Source organism: Arachis hypogaea, chromosome 18 (assembly GCF_003086295.3).
Source record: "Arachis hypogaea cultivar Tifrunner chromosome 18, arahy.Tifrunner.gnm2.J5K5, whole genome shotgun sequence".
Lineage (NCBI taxonomy): Eukaryota > Viridiplantae > Streptophyta > Magnoliopsida > Fabales > Fabaceae > Arachis > Arachis hypogaea.
In genome coordinates, this window is record NC_092053.1 from 17,498,777 (window position 1) to 17,510,854 (window position 12,078).

Consider the following 12,078-nt stretch of genomic DNA (forward strand, 5'->3'; position numbering starts at 1 on the left):
GCTTCTTTTAGTATGATCAAAGAAAAGGTTCGGAAAAGAATCCAAGAGTGGAAGCGCAATCTTCTATCGTCAGGTGGTAGACACGTATTGCTTAAGGCAGTGGGAGAAGCTATTCCTATTTATACATTGTCTTGCTTCAAGTTGCCTGATGGTTTAATCTCAGAAATTCACTCTCTACTTTCTCAGTTCTGGTGGGGACAAAAAGGTTCTGAAAGGCGGATGGCTTGGATTAGCTGGGCCACTATGACTCGCCCACGAAAAGAAGGAGGCCTTGGATTTAAAGATCTCAGAATCCAAAATCTGGCGCTTTTAGGCAAACAGTTTTGGCAACTTGTAACACAGCCTACTTCCTTATTATCCAAAATCCTAAGAGGTAAATACTTTAGTAATGGTAATGCTATAACGGCAGAAATTGGAGTCTTACCTTCTTGGGGATGGAGGAGCATACTGGAAGGCCGAAAGATTGTTGAAAAAGGTCTTAATTGGGCTGTGGGTACTGGAGAGAATATCCGAACCTTTGAGGATCCTTGGCTGCCTCCTCCGTATCCTTTAAAGATTTCTGACATGCCAAATAGACAAGCTATCTCTGAGTTGGTTCCAAGAGTTAAAGATCTAATTACTGAAGATAGGAATTGGAATCAGAATCTTATTCAAGAATTATTTCCCCAAGACGTTGCAAACAGGATTTTGTCAGTTAAAATTCAGCAGAGTAGGGACAAATTGCAATGGGATTTGAACAAATCCAAACAATATGATACAGTTTCAGGTTACAGAATTGGCTATTTATTTTACCATCCGCCTCTAGAGCTTTGCCCTAACTATATGCAACAGAAAAAGCCGTGGATTGATCTATGGAAGTTGAACTTGCCTCACAAAATTAAGCTATTTATCTGGAAAGCTCTCCATGGCCGGCTCCCGGTGCTTGCTCAGATTCATCACCGCATCCCATCTATATCACCAATATGCCCCTGCTGTCATGAAGCAACCGAAACAGTCACTCATTGTTTGATCGATTGCTCTAGAATTAAAGATGTATGGTCTCATAGTTATCTTCGTGACTGTCTTCCCCCTCAGAGTCCTAACGACTTTTGGACATGGTGGATTGCATTAACAAAGATGCTTAACCCGTTGAAGAATGCTGACCGTAATCCTCAATTACTTGCCATCATTTGCTGGAACTGCTGGAAAGCTCGCAACCAGTTGATTTTTGAAGGTTCTACTTCAATGCCGTCTGCCATTCTAGCAAGCTCTGTCAAGTTGCTCCGTGAAATCCAAAGAACTCCCAGTTTAGGTCGTCATCTCCATGAGGCAAGCTCTTAGTTGCATTCAATTTGATTTATCATTCTTTCTTTTTAAGATTTTTTTCGTTTTTCGACCACGCACCGTTGGATGAATGAATACCTTCAGTGTAGTACTTTTGGGAAATCCCCACTTTTCATTATGCTGTCCTGCTTTTGGACATCTTTGTATTTCATTTTTCAATAATTAATGAAATATAACCTACTATCTTTGAAAAAAAAAAGAGTATTGTATGAAATTCGAATTGATAGATCACAAATATTTTAAAGAAGTCTCGTAATTAAATATTTTGTTAGCTTTTTTTCAATGTATGAAATAAAAAATATATTTTTTAATTTTTAAATTATTAATTTTTTTAATAAATTTTTTAATAAAATTTTTTTAATAAATTATTAATTTTTTAACAGCATAGAAATTACTGTGTAATTCAAACCCACCTGGTTCGAATTAGTGTGTGCGTGTGTTTGTGTATAATTCGAACCCACCTGGTTCGAAGTAGTGTGTGCGTGTGTTTGTGTATAATTCGAACCCAATGTAAGAATGGAGTTCGAATTTAGCTGGTTCAAACTACATATAAACGTACATTGGTGGATTCATGAAACAATTTTCGTTTTGGCTGATTCGTGTAAAATTTTACTCCCCTTGGCTTATTATTGTGTAAAATTTTACTCCCCTTGGCTTATTATTGTGATTTGCCCCAATTTTTAAGACTAATAAGTTCAATATATAAAAAATTCAATAACAAAGTCCTCACTAATATAAGAAACAGATTCAGCTTACAAGTTATAATGGTGTGTGTGTGTTCTTCCTCTTCTCGTGTGTGTGCGTATAAGATTATATAAAAACTAGCAGATCAAAATATGAAAACATCTTAGCTAGGCTCTCATCTCAACCAAATGATATTACAAATCAAATTTATGAAACATCACGCCATCCAAAGAGAACCATTGAACTACAACAATCTAAAACTTTTACAAAAACTAATGCTTCTAATTAGAATTTGAAGCACCAATACAAACCACCACGATTTGGCCTGTTTATCGTCTTAGCCAATTACGGACCTCTACTGCCGGAGATGCCGGGGACATTGCTGTCTAGGTTCTGGGATAGATTTGGCATACTCTACAAATATAACCCAACCATCCAAAAACTGTAGAGAATGGAGAAACAATAATTAGCAAACACCCAGAGAAATAAGCTTACAAAGAAAGAGCTAATTAAGAGCAAAATGCGAGATCAACCTAGCAGAACAATTAACAAGAGGAACTTAGCTCCTAGATCACATCAGCATGAATTAGCTAGAAAAAAAAAAGCTCATTACAAAAAATTTTTGAAAGTGTCTAAAGCCATGCTTTCATGAATGATGGAAGCATTGTTGACATTTGACCTTTTCATCTTCTAGATATTGTTCTGTTGCCACATTCATTAGCACTTAGTATCACGAATACATGTCATATTGGAACCTAATTTGTATGAAATATGCATGCATTCATTCGAGGTAAGGCAACAACGATGTTATCAACAACAAATTCTTTATTATCCCCCCATAGATCGCAGGTTTAAGCATAGAGGCTTAATCCAGCATACCTTTCCATTCATGTTTTCGATGCCCTTTGCAGCCTCTTCTATAGTGGCATATTGTACAAAACCGTACCCTTTAGAACAACCTGTTCTATCGATCATCACCCTAGCTGAAAACAACACAGATGAAACCATTATGAATTATGCAGATCCTTGAAACAAAAACAACAGAGGTGTCAAAGTGTTAAAAGCAGAACATTATGAAAGTTATATCTACTTAGTACTTAGAGATGAGAAGAGGACAAACTGCGAACAACTTCACCAAACTTAGAAAATTCTTGGAGTAGGCGTTCGGATGTCGTCCGTTTGTTAAGCCCTGAAATTAAAGACATATAGAAATTCAACACATTTGACATTGTCAAAGAGAAAAGGATTAGCCAAGCAGGCCAGATAAAGATTTTAGCACCTGAATCAACTCATTTTTAACTGATAAAGTATGAATAATAAGAAATTCAAAACGATAACTCTGCTGAAGATGGTATTTGAAATTTAAAAACACATATATGTAAGTAACAGAACTAATGAGTAATGAGTAATTATGAGTGGATTAAGCATCACATGATTAAATATTTAAGTTCCCTTTCTAGAAAATCCTTCTCCAACATCAAATGAGTCGAAAACAAGTACCCTAAAAGTCCAAAAACTAGCAATTTCGGTTAAAATTATGCGCAACAATACCAACACTTGCTAGTTGGAAGTCATTAGTTAGTTCCTCATCAATCATCACTCATATATCATATTATCAGCGAGCAAAACCCATATTATAGCTGAAAACAATAACTATATATAACTATAAGCCCTCACTAGTCTAAATTACACTGAACTCCACACAAGCTACGCAATATTACATGCAAACACCATTCTATTTGCAAAATTATACACTAGTCTCTCCTAAACACTAAATCAAGGAATCCAATCACCTATCTCATGGAAAAGGAAGTTAGTATAATTTACCCTAAATCCAATTAAGCATATTGAACCATTATAATCATGTGGCACATAATACAAAAAACATATTCGCAAAGCAGAGCCGCAGAGTTGAATTACTGATTGACAAACTTATGAAAATACAAAGTTGAAAGGCGAAATTCTAGTTTTCTTTTTTGAATTTTCCTGAGCTCAAAATCAATGAGGAAGTAATACATTATACATACCGGAAACGAAGACGGAGGATTTGGGCTCCACCGCCTGTCGAGCAAACACTGCGGCAGTAGTCGACGGCGGATAAGCAGAACGGCTCGAAAGCAGCCGCAATAAACCGCGCGACGAAGGTTGCGCTGCAGCTATAGCCGCTGCCGCCCTCAAAGCCATTGGCAGGGTTTGGGAGGTTTGGTAGTTACGGTTTAAGCTGAAAAGCAATGTTATTGTTGCAGTTGGGGAGTAAAAATATCTGGAAAACAACCATTTCCATTTGTACCAATGGACTTTAGGAACGCTGACAAGAGTACCCATTAAAAAAAGGAAACATTTACCCATTAAAAAAAGAAAATTAATGTTGTATTTATCAAAGATGAATTCCGTACAACAAAAGTACCCAAATCCTAAATTTATGTTGACTTTTTAATAAAATTCCAGAATTACTCCCACCATTATCTTCAACCCCTCTCTCTTCTTTTCTAAATCTCAAACACCTCTATTGCCTAAAAATCCTAATCTTAATATCTAAAAATCCTAAATTACTATTTTCTTAACCCTAATCTCAATACCCCTTTCAGCAAATTTCAATCTTCTTTTTATTCTTTTCATCAATTTTACCACCTCTTTCACCAACATCATCATCACCGCCACCGTCACCAACCGTCAGCCTCATCTTTCTCCTTCTCCACTGTCACATCCATAAACAACAACAATATTCTTTTCAGCATGTCAACCAAAGACAGAGACTCTGATTCTTTTCTTTTTACAGTTGCAAGATGATTCATCTCAACACCATTCAATCCAGAACCATTTAGACAATCAGAATTCATTTCGGAATTATTATCCTTCCTCCCCTGATGGCGAAATCCACCGATCCTAGCGGCTTGGCAAATAACTCTACCAAGTGATTGCTTACTCCTAGAGAACAAGCTTTTCTTTCCCACATTATTCTCCTTCAACCATGAATCGAGTAAAGAATTATTACCATCACCTGAAGCACCTTTACCATCACTCTGTCCATGTACCTTTGCATTATCTCCTCCAGCATCTGATGAAGACAAGAAAGAATAAAGAGAAATTAAAATTTGCTGAAAGGGGTATTGAGATTAGGGTTAAGAAAATAATAATTTGAGATTTTTAGGTATTGAAATTAGGGTTTTTAGGCAATGGAGGTGTTTGAGATTTAGGAAAGAAGAGAGGAGGGATTGAAGATAATGGTAGGGATAATTCTGGAATTTTATTAAAAAGTCAACATAAATTTAGGATTTGGGTACTTATGTCTTACGAAATCCATCTTTGATGGATACAATATTAGTTTCATTCTTTAATGGGCACTTTTGTCAGCTTTCGTAAAGTTCATGGGTACAAATGGTTGTTTTTCCAAAATATTTTTAGATTTCTATGTTTTATTCATTTTAAATAAAAGAATTTAGTTTTAAAATTAATTATTTATAATTGAAAAAAAAAAACTCAAAACGGCCCTGACAATTATTTTGAAAGACAACTATACTCTTAATAAAAAAAAGAAAAAATCAGATTAGATATTTTTTTTAGAAGATCTTGTTATCCTTTCGAAATAATTGTCAGGAGACGAATATTCATCCTTTATAATTTTACCGTATTCTAAACACTTTCTTAATCAATAATAATCTCAAATATTTGCAAGAGAGATATGAACGAGGGAAACACATAGAGGTCTATGGTCTGGCCGGAGGGAGCAACAAGGGGGGAGAGTGTTGGGCGGGATCTTTTGGTGTTAAAGAGGGTGTTGGGGGCGGAATCAACTGGTATCAAGGAGGGTGAAAACAAGGGCTTGAAAGTTTCTTTTCGAGATAAAGTTGTAGGAGCTTCTAAACCTAAACCTCTATGCATGGATGGTGCACTTGTAGGAGATCATTTGGCTACTGTACAAGGCAAACAAGGTGATTCCAAACCTCCAAGTATTACTTTCTTTGAGGAAGGACTCAAAGCGTTAGCAGAACCCTGTTTGGATTCTATTATGATAAAAGTTCTTGGCAAGCCTCTTAGCTACTCAGCGATGGTTTTCAAACTCAAGCATGTGTGGAGGCTGCGTAGAGGGTACGAAGTTATGGACATGGGTTTTGGTTATTTCATGATCAAATGTGATTTGATTGAAGATAGAGAGAAGATTCTTTTGGGAGGACCGTGGATGATCCAAGGATATAACTTAACAGTTAAACCATGGTCTCCATCTTTTCGTCCGAATGAAGCTTCCTTTGGAACTACTTTAGCATGGATTCGCATTTCAGGCTTAAACATTCTTTTCTATCAAGAAGAAGCGATGCGTCGTATAGTAGCAGCAATTGATAACTCTATCAAAATCGATCTCGCCACTAAGAAAGCAGAGAAAGGAAGATTTGCAAGGGCTTGCGTGGAGATAGACCTAGGGTTTTCTGTTGTCACAGAGGTGTTGGTAAATGGTAGCACATATTGCGTTGAATATGAGAGTTTAGATTTAATCAGTGGTACTTGTAGGTGTTACGGACATGTACTAGCAGATTGCAAAATCGGTAACAAAGCTCCAGCCTTCTCACCAAGCTCACTGAAAGAGACTCCTTCTCACCAAGCTTCCTTGGGTGCGGCATCCACCGCGTCTTTGGAGAAGATAGGTAGTGGTGCGACAGTGGTTGATGCTCACAATCAATTGAAGATCCTATCACCGGCGGTGCACCAAGTCAAGCAAGTTTTTGAATTTGAAGCAATAAGCGGGAATGACCGTTTGGTTAAGGATAGTACGGATCTTGTGGAGAAGAATGTGCATGCAAATCACGTTTTTGATGAAGGAGTTAATATAATTAATAGGTGGACTAAAGTGGGTAGAAAAGGCAAGGCTATTCACGTTGTGGATGGGGGTATTAATGAAGGGAATGAATGGAATAAAGTAGTTAGGAAAAGTAAGGCTACGGTGGGTCCACATAATTCTAATGGTTCAATTGGGCCTATGAACAATAAAACCCAAACAATAAATAAAGAAAAATATGCAAACATAAAGAGAAGAGGATTTTCTTTGGGCCATAAGGAGACTAAGCTTGGTTCTAATTAGGTGAGTGAAGGGGTCAAGGCCAATAAGGCTGAGGTATTTGGCATCTCTGAAGCGTTATCAGAAAAAGCTAAACAGAGCATTGTTTTTCATTCTCCTCTTATTGGAACGGCAAGAAAGAGACACAGACCATCATCTTTGCAATCTTCTCCAGTGAACCAGAATGAAACAGATGTAACGGCGCGTGAAGAAGGGGTTAGTGTGGAAGGCGGACCTACGACAATGGCAGAAGCCGCAGTATGAAGTCGTAAGCTTGGGTACAATTTTTTCTTTTGTTGATTATGGATAGACTGAATATTTTGATGTGAAATATTAGGGGTGCTTCAAACAAATTGGCATGGGTTCACTGCAAGGAATTAGTTAATAAATTTTATCTATCTTTTTTTATTATTGTTGAAACTCACTCTTCTTTCAATAATTTGAAATCCTTTTGGGAGGGTCTTGGTTATAATGCTGTAGGAATTGTTGAAGCTGTTGGGCATAAAGGGAGAATTTGGTTCCTCTCTTCAATTTCCAACTTAACTTGCCAGCTAGTAAATAGCTTTGATCAATGCATTACTTTTGATTTTTATTTGGATTCTTATAATTGGAGGTGTAGTGCAATTTATGCTAGCCCTCGGTTTAAGCATAGAATTCTTCTTTAGGAGTATCTTTCTAATTTCGCAACTTTTTTTGAAGGCCATTGGCTAACATTGGGAGATTTTAATAAAATTCTCAAAGAAGATGAAGTTAGTGGAGGTCATTTCTCCAATCACAGAGCTGCTTTATTCTCTTCAACTTTGGATGATTGTGGGTTGTTTGATCTCCGAATGATAGGCAGGAATTTTACATGGTATAGAAAAATTCAGAATAATATAGATATCGCAAAGAAGCTGGATAGAATGCTTATCAATAGCTCTTGGCTTTCTTTATTTCCTGAGGCTTATGCTGAAATCTTATGTCGTCTTCACTCTGATCATTGTCCTATTTTATTAAGGTGCTATGGTATTTCTCAGCCAAAGGGAGATAGGCCATTCCGTTTTCAAGCTGTCTGGAGTACTCACCCTTTCTTCAAGCAAGTTGTACAAAATGCATGGAGTGGTAATAATTATAGTATCCCTACAAATTTAAATTTTGTTAAGCAAGGGTCCTTGGACTTTAATGCTAAGATTTTTGGTAACATTTTTGCTAAGAAGAGGAATTTAGAGAATCGGATCAGCACCATTCAAAAGAGGTTGGAGGTGACTGATGTTCTTTCATTAAGGATTAAAGAAAAGGAACTTAATGAAGATTATAACCGCATCTTACTTCAGGAGGAGTTGTTTTGGTTTCAAAAGTCAAGGGAACAATGGGTGCGGTTTGGTGACAGAAACACCAAGTTCTTCCACCTTCAAACGTTGGTTCGCAGGAGATTTAATAAGATTAACGAGCTATTTATTTCTGATGGTTCCTGGCCTACAGATTCAAAAATTCTTCAACAAGAAGCCACCTCTTTCTTTAAGAATCTCTTTTGTTCTACGGAGGAGGTAGAAGTGGATTGCTTGGGAGACGTTACTTTGCCTAGCCTTAGTGCTGAAGCTTGTGAGACACTTACTGCTCCAGTGACTCTTGCTGAGGTTAAAGCAGCAGTGTTTAGCATGAACTCCTTTAAGGCTCCAGGTCCGGATGACTTTCAGACTTATTTCTTTAAGGAGTATTGGGAAATTATAGGAGTGGATATTTGGTAGCTTGTGAAGAGTACTTTCAGGGGTAATCTTATTGACACAAGAATCATGGAGACTCTTATTGTGCTTATCCCGAAGGTAGATGTTCCTTCTTATTTCAAGGATTTTCACCCTATTAGTCTGTGTAATATGGTCTATAAGGTCATCACAAAGGTTCTTGTTAATCGCCTTCGACCTTTCTTGATAAAGATTATCGGTCCTCTTCAAGGTGGGTTTATCCCAGGGAGGGGCGCCTCCGACAATATAATCATTGCTCAAGAGATTCTACACTTCATGAAACAGACCATGTCCCGTAAAGGAACTCTTGCTTTCAAAATAGACTTGGAAAAAGCTTATGACAAGATTGAGTGGCGGTTCCTAGAGCATACTGTGGGCAAGTTTGGTTTTCCTTCAGCTACTATCAGATTAATTATGACTTGTGTTCGAGCTTCCTCGTTGACTTTATTATGGAATGGAAATAGATTAGACAGTTTTACTCCTAGAAGAGGCCTTCGGCAGGGAGACCCCATGTCTTCCTACCTTTTCGTTTTATGTATGGAGCGCCTAGTTGGGTACATTGCTAATCAGGTTGATTCGGGCCTTTGGGATCCAGTGGCAGTGACTAGGAGTGGTCCTAGAATTTCTCATCTCATGTTTGCAGACGATCTTCTTTTTTTTTTTTTTGTAAAGCGCAAAAATCTCAGGTAGAATGTGTTATGCATGCCCTCCAAAGCTTCTGTAGAGCATCAGGGATGAAGATCAATTTGGACAAATCAAAGGCTCTGTGCTCTAAGAATGTCAATAATAGAAGGAAGGAACTCTTCACTGGTGTCTCTTCTATCCGCTTTACCCAAGACTTGAGTAAATATCTTGGAGTTAATATTCACCATGCTAGAGTTACTAGAGCCTTTTTTAATGGTATTGTGGATAAGATCAAAGGTAGGCTTGCTAACTGGAAGGGCAGACTTCTCAATAGAGCCGGCAGGCTGTCTCATTAATTCAGTAGCGGCTTCCATTCCAACTTATCGAATGCAGGTATCTTTGTTCCCTTCTTCTGTATTTGATAAGATTACTTCTATGATGCGGCTTTTTCTGTGGAAAGGAAAGGTTGATGGAAGGGGTTCAAGTCTGACTAATTGGAATACAGTTGTCACCCCAAAGAAATTTGGTGGGCTTGGCATTAGAGATCCGGCTTGCACTAATGTTGCTCTGATAGGGAAGCTAATTTGGCAGCTCTTTAACTGTCCAGAGAAGCTTTGGGTCCAACTGATTTTTCATAAATACCTCAAAAAGTTTGATACTAGTCTCTTCATGCCTCCCAGAAATGCATCTCATGTATGGAGGAGTATTTGCAAGGCCTTTAATCTTTTAAGAGATGGTTTCACATGGAATATTGGTCCTCTTAACCAATCTTTTTGGTTTGGAAAATGGAGGATGGAAGGTCGCTTGGCCAAGGAAGTGCCGTATGTTCATATTTCTGATTTTGAGAGTAATATCAGTGATTTTTGGGAGGATGGACAGTGGAAGCTTGAGAGGTGCCACACTCCCTTACCTGACCTTGTTAAACAGAGTATTCTTTCATATAATCCAGATTGTCAAATGGGAGAGGGGGCTGGTTGGAGGTAGTCAGCAACTCCTTCCAATATTTATTCTTCTAGAAATGGCTACTTATGGCTTTGTAAGCGTGTTTTCGGTTGGGAGGAGCAGACCAATTGGCTTTGGTTATGGCAAACTCGAGTTCCCGAAAAGTACAAAATTTTCATTTGGCTATGTATTCATAATGCAATTTTCACAACTGCTTTTCGATTTCATAGAGGTTTGGGCAGCTCTGATTTGTGCCCTCGGTGTAATACTGAACCTGAAACGATTTCTCACTGTCTTTGTGAGTGCCCCAAGGCCAAAGCTATCTGGCATAGTTTGAATTTGGAAGTTCACGGTCAACAGTTAGATTGCTGGTTGCGCAGTGGCATGAATTCCAATGCCTTCCTCTTCTCGGCGACTATTTGGTGGATTTGGAGGGATCGTAACAATGCTGTTTTTAATCCAGCTAATCCATGGAGAATGGGTAAGGTTATAGCTCTTATTCATGCTTCTCAATTTGAACTTCATAAGTTCTTATATACATCATGTGTCTACTCCTTCTTATTTGCTGCTTTCTTGGTCTCCTCCTACCCAATTTTCGATTAAAGTAAAATGTGATGCTAGTATATTTGGTGAATCTGTTGGTTTTGGGTGTGTATTGCGTGATTATAATGGCTCTTGGTTGCGTGGTTGTGCTGGTTCTTTACCACGTACTACTATTCTTCAAAGCGAGCTTTTTGCAATTTGGAGAGGGCTAATTCTAGCATGGAAAGCTGGGTTTAGAGAGGTCACTTGTGAGACGAATTGTTTGGATGCTTTTATCCTTGTTAATGATAGAAACAATCAAGTGCAAAGTTCTGATAATGATTTGGTAACTAAAATCAAAGAGATTTTAAGCTGAAATTTGAGAGCAGAAGTCAATCTAATTCAAAGAGATGCCAACCAAGTTGCTGATGTTTTGGCTAAATATGCAACATCTAATGGTATACAGCAATTGGAATGGAATGAACCTTAGAAAAATTTAACAGTGTTATTACAATGGGACTACATCCCTAATGTTTAGTGTTTTTTCTTTGTTTCTTCTTATCTTTAAACACAAAAAAAAAAAAAAAAAAATCTCAAAATTGGTTTATTTAATTCACTCGTTTTATCCAACAATAAAAAAATTGATGAAAGAATGAAAACAAGTTAAGAGCCTAGAGCCGTATTTTGATTGCTCACTATATAATTTGAAAAAATTTAAGGAATTAAGTACTGTATAGGCCAACTAAACTAATTTCTTTTATTTCTGATATTAAAATTTTAAAAATTAGGATAATGAAAACTGATATTATTTTATAAAAAAATTTACAGAGTCAACTAACTCAAATTAATTCTTTATATTTTTAATTTTAAAATTTTAAAAATTAAAATAATAAAAAATTATTTTTTTATAATAAATTTCCTATTTTCAACTAGTTAGTGCTAGTTAACTGCATTCTAATTGGTTTCTAACGAAACCGTTATTTTATTCACCTCTGTTCCCTTAACACAACTGATATTATTTTATTAAACTCCTAATAAGGTATTAATGTTCTTATGGAAAATCTATCGAGTGAACTATCAATTTGATTCCTGTCCATTTTTAAAAAAGATACTGCAACCCCTTAAAATAAAATCGATCCATTTCGATTCTTGTTCCTTGATTTCATCACACAACGCAGTTTTTGTGGGTATTTTTTCATCAACTCTAAACGA

The 12,078-nt window shown here is 37.0% G+C and overlaps 1 protein-coding gene and 1 long non-coding RNA gene across 2 annotated transcripts; one reads left to right on the top strand and one right to left on the bottom strand.

Annotated features, from left to right (window-relative positions):
* Positions 1-2,033: 2,033 nt before the first annotated feature.
* LOC112771383 (organelle RRM domain-containing protein 2, mitochondrial) lies at positions 2,034-4,548 on the bottom strand. The gene is made up of 4 exons (XM_025816113.3): positions 4,035-4,548; positions 3,128-3,196; positions 2,887-2,990; positions 2,034-2,449 (listed from the first exon to the last, which is right to left on the bottom strand). Exons 1-4 carry the CDS (start codon positions 4,354-4,356, stop codon positions 2,363-2,365), a joined length of 582 nt encoding a protein of 193 aa, XP_025671898.2. The 5' UTR covers positions 4,357-4,548; the 3' UTR covers positions 2,034-2,362.
* A 2,535-nt stretch (positions 4,549-7,083) lies between these two features.
* LOC114925769 (uncharacterized) lies at positions 7,084-11,361 on the top strand. Its single transcript, XR_011876465.1, has 3 exons — positions 7,084-7,335; positions 7,757-7,910; positions 8,055-11,361. It is a non-coding gene; the product is annotated as an uncharacterized lncRNA (long non-coding RNA).
* The last annotated feature ends 717 nt before the right edge of the window (positions 11,362-12,078 follow it).

Excerpts from the sequence above, each read along its gene's own strand:
- LOC112771383 (XM_025816113.3), bottom strand. The coding sequence starts at position 4,356 with ATGGGTAAATGTTTCCTTTTTTTAATGGGTACTCTTGTCAGCGTTCCT. Across the intron at positions 2,991-3,127 it reads GTTTGGTGAAGTTGTTCGCA|CTAGGGTGATGATCGATAGA; the intron begins GTTTGTCCTCTT and ends TGTTGTTTTCAG. Across the intron at positions 2,450-2,886 it reads TCGAAAACATGAATGGAAAG|TTTTTGGATGGTTGGGTTAT; the intron begins GTATGCTGGATT and ends CATTCTCTACAG.